This window comes from Hylobates moloch, unplaced genomic scaffold (genome assembly GCF_009828535.3).
Source record: "Hylobates moloch isolate HMO894 unplaced genomic scaffold, HMol_V3 SCAFFOLD_8, whole genome shotgun sequence".
Classification (NCBI taxonomy): Eukaryota; Metazoa; Chordata; class Mammalia; order Primates; family Hylobatidae; genus Hylobates; species Hylobates moloch.
The window spans coordinates 84,676,101-84,701,789 of record NW_026652283.1 but is presented as its reverse complement, the minus strand read 5'-3'; the positions used below and the strand labels follow the sequence as shown (position 1 = coordinate 84,701,789).

The 25,689-nt window shown below is 40.9% G+C and overlaps 2 protein-coding genes across 9 annotated transcripts in view; both read left to right on the top strand.

Annotated features, from left to right (window-relative positions):
- Positions 1 to 8,826, top strand: part of ZNF197 (zinc finger protein 197) — a 53,437-nt gene extending 44,611 nt beyond the window's left edge. For 4 of the 7 annotated variants that reach the window (XM_058441953.1, XM_032161859.2, XM_032161858.2 and 1 more), the window contains one exon: positions 4,166 to 6,517. In XM_058441953.1, coding sequence (XP_058297936.1) covers positions 4,166 to 6,486 — 2,321 coding nt within the window. In that variant the 3' untranslated portion in view covers positions 6,487 to 6,517. Of the gene's footprint in view, positions 1 to 4,165; positions 6,518 to 8,745 lie in introns of those variants that run through there. The other 3 variants (XM_032161863.2, XM_032161862.2, XM_032161861.2) reach the window with 2 other exon arrangements.
- A 4,471-nt stretch (positions 8,827 to 13,297) lies between these two features.
- The window catches only part of ZNF35 (zinc finger protein 35), a 28,220-nt gene continuing 15,828 nt past the window's right edge, over positions 13,298 to 25,689 (top strand). The window contains exons 1-3 of one of the 2 annotated variants that reach the window (XR_009214378.1): positions 13,298 to 13,522; positions 14,825 to 14,969; positions 20,898 to 23,234. Coding sequence is in view for 1 of the 2 variants with exons in the window: in XM_032161872.2 (XP_032017763.1) it covers positions 13,331 to 13,522; positions 14,825 to 14,969; positions 20,898 to 22,144 (1,584 nt within the window). In the remaining variant the exon portion in view is untranslated. Of the gene's footprint in view, positions 13,523 to 14,824; positions 14,970 to 20,897; positions 23,876 to 25,689 lie in introns of those variants that run through there. The other variant, XM_032161872.2, reaches the window with a different exon arrangement.

Sequence of the window (25,689 nt, the reverse complement as noted above, 5' to 3'; positions counted from 1 at the left end):
AATCTTTTAATCTTTGAACATGAGGTTTCTTTCCATTTATTTAGGCCTTCAGCTTCTTTCAATAATGTTTTGTAGTTTTCAGAATATAAGTTTTTCACTTCTTTTGTTAAATTTATCCTAATCTTATTGTTTCCGAGACTATTATAAATGTTTTATTAATTTTCTTTGTGGATTATTTCATACTAATGCATAGAAATACCACTTTTTTTTTTTTTTTTTTTGAGACGGAGTCTTGCTCTGTCGCCCAGGCTGGAGTGCAGTGGCGCAGTCTCGGCTCACTGCAAGCTCCGCCTCCCGGGTTCACGCCATTCTCCTGCCTCAGCCTCTCCGAGTAGCTGGGACTACAGGCGCCCGCCACTACGCCCGGCTAATTTTTTTGTATTTTTAGTAGAGACGGGGTTTCACCGTGGTCTCGATCTCCTGACCTCGTGATCCGCCCGCCTCGGCCTCCCAAAGTGCTGGGATTACAAGCGTGAGCCACCGCGCCCGGCCCCACTTTTTTTTTTTTTTAATGAGATGGGGTTTTATATGTTTCTCAGGCTGACCTTGAGCTCCTGGGCTCAAGCAGTCCTCAGCCTAAACCTACTGAATAGCTGGGACTACAGGTGTGTGCCACTATGTCAGGCTGATTTTTATATGTTGAGCTTGTATCCTGCAATCTTGCTCTACTTATTTATTAGTTTTAATAGTTTTTTAGTGATTTCTAAGGATTATCTGTATGCAAGATTTTGTCATCTGCAAAGAGAGATAATTTTACTTCTTCCTTTACAATCTGGATGCCTTTTATTTCTTTCTCTTGCCTAATTGCTCTAGCTAGAACCTCCAGTACATGTTGACTAGAAGTGGCAAGAGCAGACAGCCTTTTCTTGTTCTTGTCCTTAGAGAGAACACATTCAGTCTTTCACCACGAAATATAATTTATTTTAATTTTTTTGAACACTGTCTTACTCTGTTGCCCAGGCTAGAGTGCAGTGGCGCGATCACGGCTCACTATATCCTCAACTTCCTAGGCTGAAGTAATCCTCCTAATCCTCTTATCTCAGCCTCCCACATATCTAGGACCACAGGCACACACCAAGCTAATTATTTGTTTGTTTGTTTTTCTGTAGAGACAGTGTCTCACCATGTTCCCCAAGCTGGTCTCAAACTCTCAGCCTCAAGCAGTCCACCTACCTTGGCTTGCCAAAGCACTGGGATTACAGGCATGAGCCACTGTGCTTGGCCAGAAATTCTATTTCTACTTTGTTGAGTGTTTTTATCACCATGGAGTGTTTTATCTATTGTCATGATGATGTGGTTTTTGTTTTTCATTTTGTTGATATGGTGTATTACATTAATTGGTTTCCTAGTGTTATACCAACATTATTTTCCTGTGATAAATCTCACCTGGTCATGGTGTATAATTCTTTTTACGTCCTGCTAGATTTGGTTAGTTAGCATTTTGTTGAGGATTTTTATGTTTGTATTCATAAGCTATATTTATCTATAGTTTTCTTTTTTGTGATGGTTATGTCTGGTTTTGCTATCAGGGCAACACTGGCTTCATAGAATTAGTTGGGAAATGTTTCTGTTTATTGGAAGAATTTGTGAAGAAATGGTATTCTTTTAAGGTTTGGTAGAATTTGCCAGTGAAGCAACCTGGGCCTGGGCTTTTTGTGTGCAGGCAGGTGGTGGGGGTAATTTTTTTTTTTAATTACTGATTCAATTTCTTTCCCTGTTGTAGACCTACTCAGATTTTCCATTTTTTTCTTGAGTCAGTTTTAGTAATTTGTGGCTTTCTAGGAATTTGCCTATTTCTTCCAAGTTGTCTTAATTTATTGGCACAGTATCATTGATAGTATCATTTATACTCCTTTTTATTTTTTTAAGATCAATGTTAATGTCCAGAGAGTGACTTTAGAGCTTAGTTTTAAAGGGTGTAGGTACGGGCTTGGGTAGTGAGTTGGAAAGAGGAAGAGCAATTCAGGAAGAGGAAAGGACGCGGGCAGTGATAGAGAGGCAAGAAATGACACGTTTGGGCAGCTGCATGTAGTTCACTGTGGCTAGAGTCTAGGGGCATAAGAGATACTGACAATAGTTGATACCAGAAAAACAGGCAGTGGGTGAAGATATCTCTTTGACTCCAGTGGTTATTTCTGCTTTGTCCTGTAGGCAATGAAGAGTTAGGTATTTTGTGCAGGTAAGTGACAGGATCAAATTTACCTATTGGAAAGGTCATTGACAGAAGGTACGCATAGATTAGGGCAGATGAAAGGCGGGGGGTGTTAGTGGTAGGAAAGCCTGTGTCTCTTTCTTGCAGGCTTCATTCACCAAAAGTTGTAGAAAGTAACCAGCTCCCTCTATCATTCTGACATTTTTCAGACTATATATGGGCCTCTTGAGCTTTTTAAGACTTTGTAGACTACAAAGTCTTAAAAAGCTCAAGAGGCCCATATATAGTCTGATTCCTAAGCTAAAAATATTAAATAGTTTAACCAGCTAATTAGCTACTGATACAAGAGTTGCTAATTTCTTAACTATTTTCCATCTCAGTTTAACTACTTGTAACACTTCATTTCCTTAAAGTTTGTTTCATTATATAGAAGCAGACCCCCTCCATCAGCATTCTCTTTGTCTTTGTTTTTTGTTTGTTTTGTTCTTGTTTTGTTTTGTTTTGTTTTGAGATGGAGTCTTGCTCTGTCACCCAGGCTGGAATGCAGTGGTGTGATCTCGGCTCACTGCAACCTCTACCTCCCCGGTTCAAGTGATTCTCCTGCCTCAGCCTCCTGAGTAGCTGGGATTGCAGGTGTGCACCACCATGCCCAGCTAAGTTTTGTATTTTTGGTAGAGACAGGGTTTCACCATGTTGGCCAGGCTGATCTCAAACTCCTGACCTCAAGTGATCCGCCCTCCTCAGCCTCCCAGAGTGCTGGAATTACAGGTGTGAGCCACCGTGCCCGGCCTCTCCTTATGTTTGAAACCTCACTGTGAATAGGGAAACTGAAGTACCAGCATTAGATAGGCTTAAGACACATACCCATCCCTGCAGCCAGGTGGTTGGGTAGTGTGATTGGCAGTCCTGCCTGAGTCCTAGAGAGAAGGGCAGTTGAGATGAGATATGAGGGCCTGACCTAAGAATGTCTGTAGTTCAAGTTAATATTTGTTGGATCTTTGCCATCCTCATCCTCTCATAATCTTAAAGAAATGTGTAATGAAATAAAATGGCTGCACTCTTCTCTTCTCTCTCTGTTTAGATAGAAGAAAAGTATTGTTATATTCAAAGAGAAGATGATGTTACTGTTATTCACATGACTTTACTTATTAGACAGTTTGCGGGAACTGGCTCATAATTTCTCTCACACTTGGGTAGTTTGAAAGTAAACTTCCAAAACATTTTCATACTGTTCATATTTTTAAATAGTTGAGAATATTGGAGTAGATAGGAACCTTGGAGATTAGTTCAGCCTCATCATTTTACAGATGTTTTCATACTTTTATTCTATTTTCCCTTTTCTTTCTGTGTTTCTTCTCTTACCTTTTATGTGTAATTAAGGGAGTTCATAACAGACCTGGCTTTTTAAAATGAATTTTAAAATTTCCATTTCTTAATTTTAAACAGAGTAGGAGTTATATATGAATTCTAAGAATTAAGTTGCTTTTCAAGGGATTTCTTTTCTGTTGGTTAATTGCTTTCAACCAGTTAAAAAGTATTCATGCCTTTGACTTTTCAAAAATTAAAAATTGCCTTTGAGAGCCCTTACATATATTTTCCTTCCCTTAAAGTTTCCATCTTTCTAACATGAAGAAAATAATAAAGAAAGTTACTTCTAATCCAATGGTTCTTGCTCTTCTATCCAAGTTCCTTAGATATGAACCACCTCCATAAGATCCTATGTTTTCTCTCTGGTTTTCCCTGCTTCTGTTTTCTCAGCATTATTTGTATTTTTCTATCTGCTTCCTGAAGACAAAGCACTTAAAAATGTCTCAACCTGAGTTGTATGTTAATCCATTTACAGCATCTTGTCAGTGTAGCATTATTCTTTGTACCTTCATTTAATGAAAAGTTTCTCCTTTTTGTATGCATATCAAAGTGTGCCTTCCTAGAATGTTTTAAAGTCATTTGAAGATCCTGTTCTTCCAAACACAGGGACGTGGTAACATTTGCATTTTTAATTCCTTTTACCAGAATGGGAGACCATGACCGAGAATGAGGAGGTGACATCAAAGCCAAGTAGTTCTCAAAGAGCAGACTCTCATAAAGGAACATCAAAAAGACTTCAAGGAAGTGTTCCCCAGGTCCTTGATTTTGAAGAAGAGTGTGAATGGCAAGTTTTGGCAAGTCAGTGGGGAAATGAAACAGATGAAAGGGCAGATACAGTGAAGAAAGGTTCCCTTTGTGAACGAGACAAGAAGAAAAGGACTCCACCAGAGAAACAAGGCCAAAAGTGGAAGGAATTAGGAGACAACTTGACTTTCAGTTCAGCTATTTCTGAAAGTTTAATAGGTACTGAAGGAAAGAAGTTTTATAAATGTGATATATGTTGTAAACATTTTAATAAAATCTCCCATCTTATAAACCATCGGAGAATCCACACTGGTGAGAAACCTCATAAATGTAAGGAATGTGGAAAAGGCTTTATTCAGCGTTCGAGCCTTCTAATGCATTTACGGAACCATTCAGGGGAGAAACCTTATAAATGTAATGAATGTGGGAAAGCATTTTCTCAAAGTGCTTACCTTCTAAACCATCAGAGGATCCACACTGGGGAGAAACCTTATAAGTGTAAGGAGTGTGGAAAGGGCTTCTATAGGCACTCAGGCCTAATTATACATCTAAGGCGCCATTCAGGGGAGAGACCTTATAAGTGTAATGAATGTGGGAAAGTTTTCTCTCAGAATGCTTACCTCATTGACCATCAGAGGCTCCACAAAGGGGAAGAACCTTATAAATGTAATAAGTGTCAGAAAGCTTTCATTCTGAAGAAGAGCCTCATTCTGCACCAGAGAATCCACTCTGGGGAAAAACCCTATAAATGTGATGAATGTGGAAAGACCTTTGCTCAGACCACTTATCTTATTGACCATCAGCGACTCCACAGTGCAGAGAACCCTTACAAGTGTAAAGAATGTGGAAAAGTTTTCATTCGAAGCAAAAGCCTCCTCTTACATCAGAGAGTCCACACAGAAAAGAAAACCTTTGGTTGTAAAAAGTGTGGGAAGATTTTCAGTTCTAAGTCAAACTTCATTGACCATAAGAGGATGCACAGCAGAGAGAAACCTTATAAATGCACTGAATGTGGGAAAGCCTTTACTCAGAGTGCTTACCTTTTTGACCACCAGAGACTCCACAATGGGGAGAAGCCCTATGAATGTAACGAATGTGGGAAAGTTTTTATTCTGAAGAAGAGCCTCATTTTACATCAAAGGTTCCACACTGGAGAGAATCTCTATGAATGTAAAGATTGTGGTAAGGTCTTCGGTTCAAACAGAAACCTCATTGACCATGAGAGACTCCACAATGGGGAGAAGCCATATGAATGTCGAGAGTGTGGGAAAACCTTTATTATGAGCAAAAGTTTTATGGTCCATCAGAAACTCCATACACAAGAGAAAGCCTACAAATGTGAGGACTGTGGGAAGGCTTTCAGTTACAATTCAAGCCTGCTTGTACATCGGAGAATCCACACCGGAGAAAAACCTTTTGAATGTAGTGAGTGTGGAAGAGCTTTCAGTTCAAACAGAAACCTCATTGAGCATAAGAGAATCCACAGTGGTGAGAAACCCTATGAGTGTGATGAGTGTGGCAAATGCTTCATTCTGAAGAAAAGCCTCATTGGACATCAGAGAATTCACACGAGGGAAAAATCTTATAAATGCAATGACTGTGGGAAAGTCTTCAGTTACCGCTCAAACCTTATAGCCCATCAGAGGATCCACACTGGCGAGAAGCCCTATGCATGTAATGAGTGTGGAAAAGGTTTTACCTACAACAGAAACCTGATTGAACATCAAAGAATTCACAGTGGAGAAAAAACCTACGAATGTCATATATGTAGGAAAGTCCTTACCTCTAGTAGAAATCTTATGGTACATCAAAGAATCCATACTGGAGAGAAACCTTATAAATGTAATGAGTGTGGAAAAGACTTTAGTCAGAATAAAAACCTTGTTGTACATCAGAGAATGCACACTGGGGAAAAACCTTATGAGTGTGAGAAGTGTAGGAAATCCTTTACTTCTAAGAGGAATTTAGTTGGCCACCAGAGAATTCACACAGGGGAGAAACCCTATGGGTGTAATGATTGTAGTAAAGTCTTTAGGCAAAGAAAAAACCTTACTGTACATCAGAAAATCCACACAGATGAAAAACCTTGTGAATGTCATGTGTCTGAAAAAGAATTCTCTCAGACTTCCAACCTTCATCTTCAACAGAAAATCCATACCATTGGGGAATTCTCTTGGCTACAAAACACCAATGAGTCCAAGATTGAGATTCAGAAAATCTAGTGTCATATGTAAAATGGAATAGAATCCCTGCCTACTTAAGTAACTGTTGGACAAATGATACATATTTCTTCTAAGGAAAAAGTTTATTATTTACTCTTTACTAGACAAATGAGTAGCATATAGAAGAAAGTTAATAGGCCGGGCTTGGTGGCTCATGCCTGTAATCCCAGCACTTTGAGAGGCTGAAGCAAGTGGATCACCTGAGGTCAGGATTTCGAGACCAGCCTGACCAACATGGTGAAACCCTGTCTCTACTAAAATACAAAAATTATCCGGGCATGGGGGCACACACCTGTAATCCCAGCTACTCAGGAGGCTGAGACAGGAGAGTCGCTTGAACCCGGCAGGGTGGAGGTTGCAGTGAACCAGGATCGTGCCAATGCACTCCAGCCTGGGCAACAAGAGCGAAACTCTGTCTGAAAAAATAAAGTTCATCTCAACTTTCAAGTCTACAAAAACATAATCCAAATCTAATAACATAGTTGTAAATGAGAGCAACAATATCTTTGTATTAAAAAGTAGACATGGGCTGGGTGCAGTGGCTCACTCCTGTAGTCCCAGGACTTTGGGAGGCCGAGGTAGGAAGATCACTTGAGCCCAGGAGTTCGAGACAAGCCTGGGTAACACAGGGAGACCCATCTTTAGTAAATAAAAATAAATTTATTAATAAAATTAAAAATTTAATAATAAAAAGTGGACATTGTTTTTTAAAATGTGTATAGTATGCATTTTAAAGATAGTGTCACTGCTATAGAAAACCTGAACAGACAATATGATCCAGAATGTCAGGTGTGGAGTTGGGTGGACAAGAGTCTGCTGATGAGGACAACCTAAGAAGAGCACTGGATCTGGAAATCAGAAGACCTACCTTTGATTCCTGGCTTTCCCTTAATGGCCATGCGATGTTATTAGGTCAGCCTCTAAAGCCTCAGTTTCCTGTCAGTCAAGTGTTGACATGATACCTACCTCACAGGGTTGTCGTGAGGGTTAAGTGAAAGGATCTTTGTGAAAGTACTTTTTGAAGTCATTCAGTTGTCAATAAATTTGGATAAAAGAGGTTATGGTAAAAGTTTAGAACATGGGATCATGTAAGTTTGTGTATTAAGTCAATATTAGAATGGGGGATTCCACGAACCTAAAAGATACTCATTTTTATAAGAGGAAGTATGGTGAATAGCTAACTGGAATTTAGTGCTGTAAGAATAATTTTTTAAATTTACCTTTAAAAATATCTAAAGGAGTTAATAGATTATATATCTAGTTTATGTGTATGGAAAAAAATGTTATGGCCAGCCATTAACAGTGATGCCAAGGAAAACAATTTATTTCCCAGCTTTTGAATTTGAAACTTAACAGACGAAGAGTGTCAAAATGGAAGGGGAGTGGTACCCTGCTTTCCCTATTCAGAGGGGAAAAAATCCTTGACCCAGCAGTTGAGCTGATGATCCCTGCCACAGTCATTGTGAATTCTAATCAATATTTCATCATTGCTGCCAAATGATAGCCTGTTACTCATGAAACAATGTTCTGTCCCAGCATTAAATTTACTGGGACATAAATTTTTCACATGGAGCCAAGCTCTTCACTGATTAAGCCAATGGAGAATCCACTTTTGGGCAATCAGTGCCCATTACCCCCTGTGAACCATTCTGTGCCCTTGAGTACATTTGTGGGTTTAACTCAGTCTATATTCTTGAGTTGGTAATTTTTATGTTGTAATTCTCAAAGTTCTGTTTATGTAGCTGGACTATGAGTTTTTTAATAATGTTAAAGTGGTGTTTTGATTATCATAAATGTTATTAATTCAACCCCACAGTTTATTGGGGGCTGGTTCCTCATTAGAGTGAAAGGTAGCCAAGAGTGCAAACTGGAAGGGGCCTAAGGCTTAAAGTCTTAAGACCTGGATGGGGGTCAGGTTTTGCCGTCTGCCTCAGAAAAAATCTCTTCAGCTCTTGGAGCCTTGAATTCCTCATCTGTTAAACAGGAGGAAGAATATCTACCTCACAAAGTTCTTATGAGATAATGAATATAAAAATGCTTCATCCATGTTGTTGAAGAATCACTCCAGCTTATATAATAATTACAAAGGACATATATACTTTAACAATGGAGAATGCTGTCATTTACCTCTTCACCGAGTAACAAAATGGCACGTTGCTTAGATTGAGACAGCCCACATAACGTGCCATCTTCTGTGATGTAATAAGCTGAAAAATGTTCAACCTGAATTTAATCAAGCTTCTTGGACCTCATTGCCAGGTTACAGGAAATACAGGAGGCAGAGGAACAAATAAAAGACACCACGAGATACAGACACATCCAGAACATGGAATATTGTATAAGAAAGCTGCCCTGGATTCTTCTTCAAAATATTATTATGATGAAAAAGAGAGGGGAGTGAAAATTGTTCAAGCTGTCTTGAGTCTGCTGTGAGTTTATTATACCATTCTCTGCTTTTGTGTATGTATGAAAATTTCGATATGAAAGGTCTAAAACATGGATGAGGAGGCTTGTTTTTAAAAGATAATACTAAAGAGCCGTTAGATACTAAGAACCAGAAATAGACTCACATAAATGGCCAATTGATTTTTGACAGGAGCAAAAGCAATTCGATGGAGGAGGGATAGCATTTTCAGTAAATACTGTTGGAGCAGTTGGATATCCATAGGCAGTAAACCAACAACTTCAGGACCTAGGACTGAGCTAAGAAGGCTCAGATGACTCAAAAGCATGCTCCTTAGAAGGAAAAAAAATTTTAAATTGGACTTCCTCAAAATTAAGATAATTTACCCTGTAAGAGACCTTTTTACAAAGATGAAAAGATATTACAGGTTGGGAAAAAATATTTGCAAATCGTATCCAACAAAGGATTTGTATGTAAACTACATACAGAACTTTCAAAATTTAACAGTAATAAGTAAATACAATTAGAAAATAAGCAAAAAACAGACATTTCACTGAAGTATAGATAGCAAATAAGCAAATGAAAAGATGTTCAACATCATTAGGCATGAGGGAAATGCAAAGTGAAATCGTGAGATATCACCTATCAGAATAGCTTGACTTTTTTTCTTTTTTTTTTTTTTAATGGTGGTAACTGCTGGCAAGGATGAAGAGAAACAGGATTTCATACATTGCTGGGACTGTAAAATGGTACAGCCACTCTGGAATATAATTTGGCAGTTTCTTGTAAAACCAAACATGTATATGTCATGCCTCAGGAATTGCACTGCTGAGCATTTATCCCAGAGAAATGAAAACGCGTTCACACAAAAACCTGTATACGAATGTTCATAGCAGCTTTATTTGTAATGGTCAAAACCTGTAGGCAACCCATATATCCTTCCTTAGGTGGTTAAAACAAATTGTGGTTTATGTATTACCATGGAATACTTGTTACTCTGCAATAAAATTGACTGACTTATTGATATCCATAACTCAAATAAATTTCAAGGGAATTAATGCTGAGTGAAAATAATCACAGAAGGCCATATTCTGTATGAAAATATTCATATAACATTCTCAAAATGATAAAACTATAGAGATGAAAAATGGATTAATGGTTGCCAAAGGTTAGGGATGGTGGGAGGAAAAATGAGGAGAGGGTTGGATGTAACTATAAAGGGGTAGCACCAGAAAGGTCTTTGTGGTGATGGAACACTTGCGTCTTTTGATTGTAGTGGTTGTTACACAAATCTATAGGTGCTATACCTATACACACATACTGTACCAATGTTGATTTCCTTTTTCATATTATGTAAGATGTAACCATGAGGGGAAAGTGGGTGAAGGGTGCTATCTTTGCAACTTCCTGTGATTCTCTCATTTCAAAATAAAAAGTAAAAACCAACAATGACAACGAAAACCCATAACTAAAGAGCCATAACCAACTAAAGTGTGTGAAACTGATTTGAAAAAAAGTTATAAAATACACGTTTTAGGACAGTTGGGAAATTTGAATATGACTGGTTATTAGATGATATTAGGGAATTTTTGTTAATTTTTTTACCTGTGACGGTGGTGGTAGTTTGAAGAATATTCTTAATCTTAAGGGATGCATGTTGAAGTATTTGGAATGAAGTGTTCTGATGTTTACAACTTTCAAAAAAATGATTTTAAGTATGTATTGAGAGATCAGGCAAACATAGCAAAATGTTCATTGTTGAGTCCAGATGGAAAATACGGGTATTCAATGTGCCATACTTTCAACTTTTCTGTACTCTGATATTTTCAAAATAAAACATTTGAGGGGAAATTATCAGGGCTTTCTACAGATTAATGCTGTGTAGCTTCAGGCTCTTGGGTGCGCGCCTCGCCTGAGTGTCCCATCCTTGCTTGGGATGCGCCCCTCCCTGAGGCTCACTTAGAGCTTCCAACCGCACAATCCTCCTAAGCGCTTCTGCCCCATACCTGGTCTGGGGCGACATTGGACACCCATCGAGAGGAAAGCACCTCCGAGATTCCTAGAGAGGCCGGCTTGGCGACTTGGGGAGCCGGAAGCCCATCCCGAGGCACTTCCTGTCCGGTCATTGTTCTCGTGCCGGTAGAAGCTGAGGTCCCGGTCAGCCAGCCTCCTGCTGCAGAGCCAGTGAACTCTGGTCGGGCTTCTCAGCTGCGCACAGTGAGTGGGGTCGGAGGGGGTGGGCACGAACGTCGAGGGAGAAAAAGGGGCTCTCCCAGGGGCCATGGCCCTAGGAGCGGCCCCTGCGTCCTTACCCCGGGGATACCAGCCTTGTCTGTCGGAGTGGGGGGGCTGTGAGTTCCCCACCGCCTCGGAATCCCGGCTGCCGCCCACCTGGGGCCTGGCCCGGGAGAGGATGGACACAGACTGGCCAAGGGGCCAGATAGGTCCCAGGGACAGGGCCGCGAGGAGCCTATACGTGGAGAGAATGGATTGCCACGTTTGGAAATAGAGAAAGGACATTGAAAGGGAGCCTTTGATAGAGGGCCCTGTGCCGTCTGGGACCGGCGGTCCGTCAGAATCTGATCAGAAGTCTGATGAGAGTACTCACAGTAGGCAGTCTTGCACATACACAAGGTGGAACTAGTCTTAAGGACCTTCATACCAGATTGAATTCGGATAGTGATGGAAAGAATAGTCCTCCAGAATTAAGGTTTGTCAGAGGAATGAAAGTATTGCATTACTTAATAAATTCAGTGTATACAGTAAGTGGCCAGTAAGTTGACATGGGGAAAAGAATATGATCACTTTAATAGCTGCAACAGGGGATTGAGTAAGATTTCGCACCCTTTTCCAGTAAAACATTCAAAGGGGGATAGAAAGAAAAATTTCAATCTCTTCATAAGCAATCAAACTAGTAAGGTTATTTTGCTCACAGGTTAAAAACAAAAACCCTGCTGGCTTAGCTGTGATAAAGGGTTACTGTTAATTAGTGGGGGTGTGAATTGGCATGATGCTTTTGGAAAGCAATTTGACAGTACATATCAACCAGCAAATCCTGGAACCAGTAATTATCTGATTATTCTAAAGGAATAATTCAGCAAAAAAAAAAAAATTATTTACAAAGAAAAACTTTTTAAATATTAATAAAATGAAATATAAACTTTTACTAAATACATGGTTCATAAATAGAATATGATTAAGTAAATGATAATATAGCCACAGTTTAGAATACTATGCCAGAATGAGGTAGTTCTATATGTATTGTATTGAAAGATTGTTAAGACTATTGTGAAGTACAGAAATTGAGTTAAAAAACAATGCAGGTTGCTGAACAGTATATAACTGTGATGATCTAAAGTATGTTTTTGAAAAATAAGCAATATGTGTGAAGGTGTACATATAAATATGTAAATGCAGAGAAAATGGGTTAGGACTCCCATCTAAACTGATAAGTACTTTGTGTATGTGTGTGTAGTGTGTGTAGGTTATATATTTAATTCTATATATTTCTGTATTGATCTTTTTCAATGAGAGTGAAGATTTATCAACACCATAAGTTATTGTGTAGCATTTAAAATAAGCATGAAGAATGGCAGCATGAAAGTAATCATTTTTTAAATCTTAGGTGCAATATTTTATCTCACAGGACATTTGGAAGCTATGGAAAATGTAAAAATCAAACAAAAAAATGAAAAGAACCTTAAAACTACCTGTAATTACACCATCCAGAGTTAACTAACCACTGCTAACACGTTGGTATGAAGACTCCCAGTCTTTTTCTTGGGATCCTTTGTTCACATTATTTTGTATCCTTGGCAATAAAAAATCTTTTGGTTGTAAAATCCCTTTTAAAACAATGTTATGATGATAATTGTGAAAATATGTATCCCCATAGTCAAAAACAAGAATTTATAAAATCATAATTATTAGTAGTATGGTTGGAGATTTTCCTTTGAAAGAAATATCTTAAATCTCAAAATGTATAGTGGTTATCTCTTTGGAGGTAGACTGAGATGATTTTTCTTAATAATTTGCTGCTTTTAAGTTTTTACAATAAAAGTATGTTAACTTTTAATCAGGAAAAAATCAATAAACATTATATAAAGCTGTTTGCAATGTGGTTATTATGGGAAGACATTACATATTTACAGTCCAACCTCTTCATCCTATGAGGGAGGAATAGAGGATTCCATGTCCTACAGTGGCCCCTGGCCAGGCTCTGGTGAAATTTGCCGGTGTGGCATCTGGCAAATTTGCTAAGTGGCATCCAGCAAATCTCTCCTTGGTGTTAACAGTGTTTTCTGATTTCTCAGTAGGCAGTACTCATCTTGGCCCTGGGAAGAAACTCAAGAAGAAGCTTTTGAAACATAAAGCTTAGATGGGGTTTGACCTCTGCTGGGCAGCTCCCGGCTATAGGAGTTCCCCTGCTGAGCAGAGAAGATGACTGCAGAATTGAGAGAAGCCATGGCCCTAGCCCCATGGGGCCCAGTGAAGGTGAAAAAGGAAGAGGAAGAAGAAGAAAACTTCCCGGGTCAGGCATTCAGCCAACAAGTGCAGTCTGAGAACATCAAAGTCTGGGCCCCAGTGCAGGGTCTTCAGACAGGCCTTGATGGATCAGAAGAGGAAGAAAAGGTAAATGGGGGCCTGAGACGAAGAGGGGAGGAGATACTTGAAGACCTCAAGTAGTTTGAGAGGGGACTCTGCCCCTCTACTTCCACACCTGGAGTCTTATTTCTTGGGTACGATTCTAGCTTCCAGTCTCTTGTAATAGGATAGAAACATTCCCTTCTGACTGATGTGACTTTCAGTACTTTCTATAAACCAGTGGTTCTCAAATTTTGCTACACAGAACCTGGAGAGCTTTTTATAAAATCTTGATGTCCATGCTGTATTCTATTAAATCAGAATCCGTGGTCCAAGCACAATGGCTCACACCTGTAATCCCAGCACTTTGGGAGGCCAAGGCAGGAGGATCACTTGAGGTCAGGAGCTCAAGACCAGCCTGGGCAACATTGCACACCTCGTGTTTTGCAATGCAGAAATACAAAAAATTAGCTTGGCATGGTGGCACGTGCCTGTAGTCTCAGCTACTTGGGAGGCTGAGGTGGGAGGATTGATTGAGCCTGGGAGGCATAGGTTGCAGTGAGCCGAATTCATGCCACTGCACTCTAGCCTGTGCAATAGAGTGAGACCCTGTCTCAAAAAAAAAAAAAAAAAAGAATCTAAGGGTGGGACCTGGGTATCCATGTTTTTTAAAACTCTTCAGGTGATTTCAGTCAGGTTTTGACAATGCTAACCAGAGCTTCTAAAGCTTTAATGTGCATAGGAATCACCTAGGGGTTCTTGTTAAAACAGTTAACGTTCAGATTCTGATTGAGGATGTCTGGGGGTGGTCTTGAGATTCTGTGTTTTTTGTTTGTTTGTTTGTTTGTTTTGCAAGCTTCCAGGTGATGCAGATACTGCTGCTGATCTTTGCACCACACTTTGATTCATGAGGCTGTACACTGTGCTGTCCTTAATGTTTCAAACACACCCCTTACCATTACTAGTCAAATGAGGGCAGAGGGTCCCCCAGAGCCTTTCTGTAATAATGTCATCAAAACCTTGCTGCTTTGATCTTTAGATCCCACAAAAGTTCACTCTGAAAATTCTTCCCATATGCTCTCTCCTCTTATCATGTACTCACTGGTAAGCTAGGTTTAGATTCTGGAGTGAGCAGTGAGGTGCAATCAAAGTAATAAGGAAGAAAGTAGCTGGCTTGTTTCTCTGCCCAACTCACCCTGGGGGTTGGAGGAGACTCTGGCTTCCTTTTCTGTTTTTAAAAATTGTTTTATGGCCTCCAGGAATAGATAATTATGTTCTCATTCTCAAAATTGTAACCACACTACCCCCTACCACCAGTTCCCTCTTAAACATGTGCCTGCTTGTCTCTAGGGTCAGAACATATCCTGGGACATGGCGGTAGTCCTGAAAACAACTCAGGAGGCACCTGCTGCTTCACCCCTTGGCAGCTACTCGTTACCAGGGACTCTGGCCAAGAGTGAGATACTGGAGACTCATGGGACCATGAACTTTCTAGGTATGGTTCGGTTCCCTGATTCTGAATCTGACCATTGGAGTTTCTCAAAATCTTTTCAGAGACTGTGGTGGGCATCCAGTCTCCTAGGTTGACCAACAGAGTACTGAGGTATTGAAAGTGTCAAGGAAAGCTGGAAAGAGGAATGCTGAAATGCCTGTGCATTTGTCATGTGAAGTGGCTTATTTTGCACACAGGCTGAAGACACTAGACAAACATAGGTGTTGTGCTGAAACCTGATCAACACCAATATGGTACCAGGTTCAAGAGCCAGCAAACGACATAGAATTTTACTAGATGTTTATGTACAGGGTAGACAGTCTAGAGGCAGTGGACTGGGCACAGGAGAACCACATGGCCCAGCGGCATAGGCTGGACAGGGGAGCTGCAACCGCTTGCAAAAGGCATGCAGTTTATGTCGCATTTTCACTTAACACCCTCCCCCTAATGACCTCCACCTGGCAGCCTTAATTTAACGCAAAACACGGGGCCTCAATCCCCTTTAGGGCCCACATTCCACTAAACGGGGTGGGGAATGGATAAGGAATGGATCTCCAGGTTGGTCACTTCTGGATTCCTTTGCTTGGAACTCCAAACTATATTCAGGTGTGTCTGCCATACAGGATCATTCTCGGGGTATGCATAAGTTGTTGCCATCAGGTGTATTTACTATACAATAGGCGAATTCCAAACTCACTTTTTAGTGATATTTATTGTTCAGTGAGTTTCATCTCTGTGCACACATGTAGGCACATGTCCTCTTTATATGCTTTGTAGTTAGCATAGGTTGGTGAGCCTGTAAGAGACGCTAGCCGAGGCAGGAACAGTCAACTTTTGTGGTGATTTTGAGCAAATGCCCTGGAGATGTTCTGTTTTCATAGATCTTTGTGCAAATTATAGAGGATTTTGAGCAGCTATGTCAACCATAATGATGTTCAAAACTAGGTCTTCATGGAGGATACTGATGGCTTATCAACTTGTTCTCTCTAAGCTAGGACTAGAGAAAGGGTAGTATGTTCTAAAGATCTCACTGGCAGTGGCAGAAGCTTGCCTGTGGAGGAGTGACATATAAGTAAGGGTCAAGAATGCAGTAGCCATGAGTCCTGTGTTTCAAAGCACTTACTGGCTGATTGCCAAGCCCTATTCTTTTTATGAGTCTGCCAGATATTGAATACTTTGAACCCACTCTCCTCCCTAACCAGTTCCTCAGGCATCTGGGGACCAAGTCACTTTCTTAAACCAGTGCTATGGGGAAGACAAGGATCTCCACCTAGATTTTCTTGTCTCATATTTAATTATTCCCAAACCCTTAGCAGCTTCTGTACCCCACTTTCTGCTTTCTGTTCCATTCTCTCTGGTGCATTCCCCTGCATGTCACTTATTTTCTGTCTCTTAGCTTTATCAGCCATTCATAGTCTTAACCCCAACAGTTGCACCTCATCAGGAATGGGCTCCCTTTTCCTACTTTGCCTCTTACCTCAAGACCATGTTCATACCCAAGACTTGCCATTTTGCGCTGCCAGCTATTTCCATGGCGATGGCAGGAACGCTGCCAACACTATTTCCATGGCGATGTCAGTAGGCGATGGTGGGAACACTGAGCTGTACTTGTGAGAGATAGTTGAGTGGGGTTGCTGCCCTGCCTGTAATAACTTTGTGACCTTGAGTAAGTCCCTTCTCTCTCTGGACCTTCATTTCCTGTTCTACAAATTGGGTGTGTTCATTCATTAAGTACAGGATTTGTTGGCGGCCTCCTTCCTGTGTGTCAGGCAGTGTGATAGGTGCTGGAGATACAGAAATGAATAAGACACAACCTTGCTCTTTTTTTAGCTGAAGGAGAACAGTTTCATCTTCATGATGAAATTGTATAATATACATGAAAGTGCTTTGGAAATTGTGATGTGTTATTAGGTTTTTAATGTCAGAGCAAGTTTTAACTGTAGTTTTCATATTTTAATTAATGTTGAATTTATTAAAGTTTATTCATTTAAAAACCAATTTTTAAGCCATTAAGCATAACTTTTTACTTCATACATCTAGACATATTTGTATAAAAGTGAGAACATTTGTATTTTTTCTTTAACTTATGTTCGGTTAAGCTTCAAATTTTACAGATTAAATTTTTTAAACATTTTGGCGGGGCGCAGTGGCTCAAGCCTGTAATCCTAGCACTTTGGGAGGCGGAGGCGGGTGAATCACCTGATATCAGGAGTTCGAAACCAGCCTGGCCAAAATGGTGAAACCCTGTCTCTACTAAAAATTCAAAAATTAGCCAGGCATGGTGGTGCGTGCCTATAGTACCAGCTACTCGGGAAGTTGAAGCAGGAGAATCGCTTGAACCCGGGGACAGAGGTTGTAGTGAGCCAAGATTGCACCACTGCACTGCAGCCTGGGCAACAGAGCAAGACTCTGTCTAAAAAAATAAATTAATTAAAATTTTTAAACATTTAATTCTACCTGCTTATCAAATTTCTTTATATAAAACATAATTGCAAATTTAATATCTTTAGTTCTTTAAAACATTCCAAACACCTAACTGGGCAGATTTACAAATCTTGTAAATAAAATCTTGATAAACACAGCTGTTATAAATCTAATGAATTGGACTTATAAATTTAGAAAATCAAATTACCCTTCTTATCTCAGAATATAGTCACCAGCTAAGACGGCAGGCTCATGTAGCATTTTAGGTATCTTTAAAAAAAAAAAAGAGTGAAAGAAGAGTATTGATTTCAAAACTATGGCTATGCCTGTGTTCTAGTTGGTCACAAGTTAGTTTTTGGTTTAGTTTTTCATTATTTCTGTACTTAATTTAATTTCTCTAGAGCTACAGTAATCCTACATGTGTTTTAAAAAAAGGAAAAATACTGTTTCAAATAAGCCAGGGTTTTACGCCCGGATTATTTGCTGATTAATCTTTTTACCCAAAGAAATTTGAACTTGACTACACCAGATGGACCCTAATTCTCTTTTCTTAGGCACTTGCCAAGACCCCAGGTCTTACTTTACTCAGTGATGAATCACTTGCATGAAAACCTTCTAGGCTACAGTTGAACCTGGTTTTGTAATGGTTTTGACATGAGACATTATTCAGATAGAAGGAATTGTTTCCGTTATTGGCTGTAATCAGTTTAGTAGTTCCCATTGATCTTCATTTTTCATGCCCAACATTCTAAATCTCCCAGTAAGGAGGGTAGGAGTGAAGGTCAGGGAGACAGTGCAGCTATTAACTAAAGTTTTCATGGGCTCTGTTTCTGTTGGAGAGATGCCCAGCTGGGGGATGGGAGGCCCAGGTGTCAGTGATGGGGAGTTAAAGTAAAAGAGGAGGTGAAAAGAACCAAGGGAGGAGACGTTGGATGGGAGAAGAATAAAGTGGGATGTAGGTGATAAAGTAACAGTAGAGAACATAACGAGAAGAAAGCAGTCAGCAAAAGAAAAACAGAAGAGGCATGAAACTGTATATGGAAAAATTCAAAATATTTCACAGAAAAAAAAAAACAGGAGAGAAGAGAGATGAAGAGTCAGTAAGGGGTCAAGATAGCAGGAAAAAATAAGCAGCAGAAGAAAAGATATAAAAGCAAGTAAACTACAGAGAGAAAAACAGTACATTTTTAAAAAGAGAGAGATAGCAGAACAGTAGGAATAGAAATAACCAGAAAAAGTTTAGCATTTCAGATTTTTTTTTTTTTTTTGAGAGGAGTTTCGCTCTGCTGCCCAGGCTGGAGTGCAGTGGCACGATTTCGGCTAACTGCAACCTCTGCCTCCTGGGTTCAATTGATTCTCATGCCTCAGCCTCCAGAGCAGCTGAGATTACAGGTGCCTGCCACAACACCCAGCTAATTTTTTTGTATAAGACGGGGTTTCACCATGTTGGCCAGGCTGATCTCAAACTCCTGACCTCAGGTGATCCACCCGCTTCGGCCTCCGAAAGTGCTGGGATTACATGAGCCACTGCACCTGGCTTTTTTTTTTTTTCTTTGAGATAGAGTCTTGCTTTGTCTGCCCCAGGCTGGAGTGCAAGTGCAGTGGTGCAGTCTCAGCTCCCTACAGCCTCCACCTCCCAAGTTCAAGCGATTCTCCTGTCTCAGCCTCCCAAGTAGCTGGGACTACAGGCATGTGCCACCACACCTGGCTAATTTTGTATTTTTAGTAGAGACAGGGTTTCACCATGTTGGCCAGGCTGTTCTCAAACTCCTGACCTGTGCTGGGATTATGGGCGTCAGCCACTGTGCCTGGCCAGCATTTCAGATATTTATTGTTTGTCATATCTGGGGCTCTACTGTATCCAGCACTTGGGCATTTCTTTCCTCTGACACTGCTCATCTTGTCTGAATGATTGTGATAGAATTTCAGATTACCATAGTCTTAACCAGGCATTCAAACCAGGCTGTTTTCCTGCCCCCAGTATTGCTTTGTACCACCCCAACATCCTTGTCCCACCCACTCATATCATTGGTTGGATGGTCATCCTGTACGATGTTTCCCTCTGATGGGTGCTAGTCTCTCCCCTGTGCAGTAGCAGCAGTTATAACCTGAAGCTCACAGCACCACTGCTTATTTCTGAGCCGACATCACCAGTGGGAATACCTCGCTCCTCTACAGGCTTGCCACCCATTCCTGATACCCTTTATTTCACTTGCCTGATTTCTTGAGCTTGGTTTAATTGACAAACACTTCTTAAGGGTTCACTGTGCCAAAACTGGGTTACATGGGTGCACATTTCAAGGTCAAGGAAAGTGAGGGTGCAGAGGAGGCAAACATAAAGAACTGTGATGTTACTGATAGCAGGACCCCTTTTTGATGCCATTAGGTTCTGAAGCAATGTAAAGCATCCAGAGACTAATCAGTGTCATAAAGCTTCAGGGTGTTTTGATGTTCTCATGATATTTTCTGGCATTGTGGAGCAGGCTATGCCATAACTCAACAAGGTCAGCTTTCCTTGACACAATGCTAAGCTGTTCCCCTGACACAAGGGTAAGAGTTTGCCATGTACAGTTTCTTTTTTAATTCTCCCAGTGTAGCTGTCTATCACCATAGCAACTCCCCTCCCCTAAGGGTTCATCTGTCCTTCTGGCCCCTCACAACATCATCAGTCAGCCTGAAAGTTGCTGCACACATTCAGAGCACTGACTGTATTCCAGGCAATATCTGAGTAGTTGACATAGAGTAACTCCATTAATCTACTCACGACCTTATGAGGTAGATACTATTAGTATCCTTGTTTTAGAGATTGGGAAACTGAGGCACACAGGAGTTAAGTAGCCCAAAGTCATGGAGCTAGTTAGTGTCAGAGCAGAGATTTGAAACCAGGCAGCCTGGCTCTAGAATCCATGTTCTTAATCTGTATGCTGCAGGACCTCGCAGTGTTTCATATGCTTTTGGCTGCTGTGGCTGTCTTGGCAGCCAGTGTTACCCTTTCTGTCCATGCTTATCCTTTGATATCCAGCATCCTCAGACACAGAAACCTCAGTTGCTAGATCTTTGTTTACAGGTAGCAAATCACCCTAATTAACTGGTGGGTTGCAAGCAAATCCACACTAAGTAGCTAAGGTAAGAAGGCAAGCCTAGGGAGAGGCTTGTGTCCTTCATAACTGGTCTTCATTGCAAGGGCAGTCATCATACAGCCAGGAGGAGCACTGTCTGGAGATTGGGCCTCCCTGGCATGAGGCAGCGGGGTTAAGTGTCTAATGGAGGCAAGTGGAAGTGCTAGAAAGACCATGAGTCAGTGGATTCTGCTGTAGGTAGAGGGGAGGGCAAAGCCCCAGCTGAAGAACCTAGAGAGGAGAGGTAACATGTCATGGGATTCTCTTCTTTGATGAAGCCATTTTGTGGAGGTGCTGAAATCACATACTTCCTTTTATGACTTGATGATCCTATTCTTTTTCTAGGCCAGAGAAAGCTAACATTTGTATTTTCTGTTTCTTGGTTCAGGTGCTGAAACCAAGAACCTACAGTTACTGGTTCCCAAAACTGAGATATGTGAGGAGGCTGAAAAACCCCTCATCATATCAGAAAGAATCCAGAAAGCTGATCCTCAAGGACCTGAGTTAGGAGAAGCTTGTGAAAAAGGAAACATGTTAAAGAGGCAGAGAATAAAGAGGGAAAAGAAAGATTTCAGACAAGTGATAGTGAATGACTGTCACTTACCTGAAAGCTTCAAAGAAGAGGAAAACCAGAAATGTAAGAAATCTGGGGGAAAATACAGCCTTAATTCTGGCACTGTTAAAAATCCAAAAACCCAGCTTGGGCAAAAGCCTTTTACATGTAGCGTGTGTGGGAAAGGATTTAGTCAGAGTGCAAACCTCGTTGTGCATCAGCGAATCCACACTGGAGAGAAACCCTTTGAATGTCATGAGTGTGGGAAGGCCTTCATTCAGAGTGCAAACCTCGTTGTGCATCAGAGAATCCACACTGGACAGAAACCTTATGTTTGCTCAAAATGTGGGAAAGCCTTCACTCAGAGTTCAAATCTGACTGTACATCAAAAAATCCACTCCTTAGAAAAAACTTTTAAGTGCAATGAATGTGAGAAAGCCTTTAGTTACAGCTCACAACTTGCTCGGCACCAGAAAGTCCACATTACAGAAAAATGCTATGAATGTAATGAATGTGGGAAAACATTTACTAGGAGCTCAAACCTCATTGTCCACCAGAGGATCCACACTGGGGAGAAGCCCTTTGCCTGTAACGACTGTGGCAAAGCCTTTACCCAGAGTGCAAATCTTATTGTACATCAGCGAAGCCATACTGGTGAGAAGCCATATGAGTGTAAAGAGTGTGGAAAAGCCTTTAGTTGTTTTTCACACCTTATTGTGCACCAGAGAATTCACACTGCAGAGAAACCTTATGACTGCAGCGAATGTGGGAAAGCCTTCAGTCAGCTCTCTTGCCTTATTGTCCACCAGAGAATTCACAGTGGAGATCTTCCTTACGTGTGTAATGAATGTGGGAAGGCCTTCACATGTAGCTCATACCTACTTATTCATCAGAGAATTCATAATGGAGAAAAACCTTACACATGTAATGAGTGCGGGAAGGCCTTCAGACAGAGGTCGAGCCTCACTGTGCACCAGAGAACCCACACTGGGGAGAAGCCCTATGAATGTGAGAAGTGTGGTGCAGCTTTCATTTCCAACTCACACCTCATGCGACACCATAGAACCCATCTTGTTGAATAACAAGGAAGAGGAAGACCTCCAGCATTGGTCATAACCTTCCACCTCCCTAATAAGACACCTCTTTGCTGTTTTCTTCCTCCTCTATAAAAGTGAGGGCTATGTCCTTAAAAGTTAGAGTTTTCAGGAATGCAGCACAAGACACAAGAAAAGCATTTCAGAGGCTAATTTAAAGAAAACAAAAAGTAAGCACCTAAAGGCAAGGACTTTGTTTTAACTGTACCTTAAGCAGTCATGTTCTCTGAAGTGGAATGTGGCTTTCCTAGGAATGGGTCATACAAAGCCAAGTGGTAATGATGCTATTTGGGGAAAGGTCTTTTTTGCTTAATTTTGTTTTTTAAAACTCTGATGATTGCATGAGCAACAGGCAGGTTATCTGCCTGGTTGAATTCCGGTTGAACCGTGTAGTCTAATATTTCTGGTTAAGTGGTGGCTAGGTAAGGAAACCACTTGGGGTAGCAGTTCAACAATTCACTTACAAACGTTTATAAGCTTTCCATTTCCTAGGTAATTTTTTAAAAGCCAGTCAAAACAAAAAAAAACTTTACTGAAAATGGACAGAAATAGGAAATGCACTTTTTCCTTACTGTCTATACCTCCTGAACCTTGGTATTGTAAAGATCTGGGGACCTCTGAGTCTGTTCTGACCATTCCCTAGTCTGCATGGCCAAGCACGCAAGGATTGATGGACACCACACACCAGCTATATTCATTTGCCAAGATCGACAGCTCCTTCTCCAAACAACTCAAGCCCCCTATTCCCATCGCATTCCACTTGGGTGAGATGCAACTAACAGCCCCTTCCTGGATAAAGGAGTCAAAGAATAAAGCTTGCCTAGAGGCATGCCCCAGTTGTCTCTGCTGTCATTCTGCTCAAGTCCAGCCAGGGGTCTCAGTTCGGGTTTCATTCTCACATTCTGGATGGTGTTTAGAAGAAATAGTGGAGCTCTTCTCATTCTGAGAAGACCAAAGAGGGAAAGTGAAGGGAGAGGGGAGGTGGAAGTAAGATTCCTGAGGTCTTAATTTGATTTTTTGAGAAATTCAGAGGTATTGGAATACGAAAACTTTTAGAAGGATGAAGAAACTGGCTAAGGTAAGATATCTTTGTTACCATTCAGCCTTTACTCCTGGAGAAATGATTTATAAAACTATGCAATAGGTAGAGTTATGTAATAATATTGCCTGTATTTATATAGAACTTTTATTCTTTGTTGTGTACCTTTATGTATTGATCATGATACCTGGCACATATATCACGCTTTCACATAGATCACCTACCTTAGTCCTTAGAACACTGAAACAGGTGGTTGCCCATTTACCTGAGAATGGTCATTTAGTGCAAGGCCAAGTAACAAGTGACAGCTTATATCCAAGTCCAGGACCTGAATCTAGATTCTCTGTTCTGCCATGCCACTTGCCAAACACCTGTAATCCCCATGCAGACCTGTGGGGGAGACAAAGAAAGGGTATGTAGTCCCATTTTTCAGGTGAGGAAGCTGATGTGACAGATTTTTGGAGTGTGCCTTAGGCACTGTGACCAGCAATCAGCAAACCTAAGACTAGAATTTGGGTCTCCTGATTTCTGGCTCTGTCCTTCCACGCTGTTCCAATGCCTCAGGGCATGTGAGAGCATTTATCATAAATGCTGAGCCTGATGCAGCTCTCATGCAGAAGTCCCATGCATTTATCATCACATTTCTGCAAGACTAAATATTAATCACGTAGTGTTTTCTAGTTTACAGAGCACTTTTGTTTTTGTTTTTGAGATGGAGTCTTGCTCTGTTGCTTAGGCTGGAGTGCAGTGGCACAATCTTGGCTCACTGCAACCTCTGCCTCCCAGGTTCAAGTAATTCTCTTACCTCAGTCTCCCGAGTAGCTGGGACTACAGGTGCGTGCCACCACGCTTGGCCAATTTTTTTTTTTTTTTTTTTTTTTTGAGACAGAGTCTTGCTCTGTCGCCCAGGCTGGAGTGCAGTGGCACGATCTTGGCTCACTGCAACCTCCGCCTCCCAGGTTCAAGCGATTCTCCTGCCTCAGCCTCCTGAGTAGCTGAGATTACAGGTGCGCACCACCACCCCCAGCTAATTTTTGTATTCTTAGTAGTGATGGGGTTGGTCAGGCTGCTCTTGCACTCCTGACCTCGTGATCCACCTGCCTTGGCCTCCCCAAAGTTCTGGGATTACAGGAGTAAGCCACTGCGCCCATCCTTTTTTGCATTTTTAGTAGAGACGAAGTTGCACTATGTTGGCCAGGCTGGTCTCAAACTTCTGACCTCAGGTGATCCACCTGCCTCGGCTTCCCAGAGTGTCAGGAATACAGGCACGAGCCACCATGCCTGGCCTACAGTGCACTTTTACATACAAAAGGCATACACAAGAAAGCTTATTAATTTCCTTTTTCCTCCCTCCTCTAGTTTTTTTTTCAAAACATATGCAACTTATTTTCCCAGTTTCACTCTAAATCATAGAGACACAAATAAAAGAAATCAAAAGTATTCAAAAGTAGGATCAAATACTCATGCCCTCACCAATCCTAACAGTGACTGTTCCAGTCTCCCTGACGGAATGGAGAGACCCAAATAAACCACTCCCTGTCTCTGCTGAGAGTAGGAACAAGTTAGTTTTTTTCCCCTGCCTTACTAGGAAGCTGAGAATATCAGGAGAGCAGGTCTGAAGATTTGAGATAACTCTGTGACCTTGACCCACCAAGAGACCGAAACTACTTTGCTTAAAGAATACCGCTGGGATTTATGACCATTAAGACAGTTATACCATTCTACTATCACATATGTTTATCCTCATAATTGAATATTCAGTTATGGATGATTGTGATTTTTCACTCATAGGTAGTTCAGAAAAGCTACGCAGGGGATTAAGATGCAAAACTAGGTTTGAGATTCACTGACCCAACCTTGCAGTAAAGCAGTGGTTTTAAACCTTGGCTTCATGTTAGAATCACCTTGGGCACTTTTTTAAAATTTCCGTTTCTAGACCTCAGTGTTTTGTAAAACTCTGGAGGGGATTACAATGACAAGCAAAGGTTATGAGCCACTGTAGCAAAAAGTAAAGGCTGCAGGCCAAGAATGTGAGTGATTAAAGGTGGAGGGGGTGGGGGTGCTCCATTATAAGGATCTGTATGTGCAAAGCATTCTATGTATTTTTAGCAGAACAGGACACTTACTTTACACTAGCTGAACTAGATGTCCATCAGTGCCTCTGCCAACCATTGGATGTTAGAGGATTCTGCCACCTAACTTATTTTATTTGTATTTAAGTGAATATACCAACCATTTATATGAGCAAGTTTTACATAACATACTTTTGGTATGTATTATGACTTTTTACATTTCTACTTGGATTTCATCTTCAGATCTCAGTTTCCACAAACCTGCATCCAGGTTCAGGGCCTCTGATTCTGCACAGATCATGTGAGCCAAGTGGATTGATTACTAGACAGATCAGATCCTTCCCCAGCTAATAACTCTGCCTGCTGATTCCAGTCCTCAAAATAAATTGCAGCCTGCCATTTTCTTTACGGTTTATAAGGGA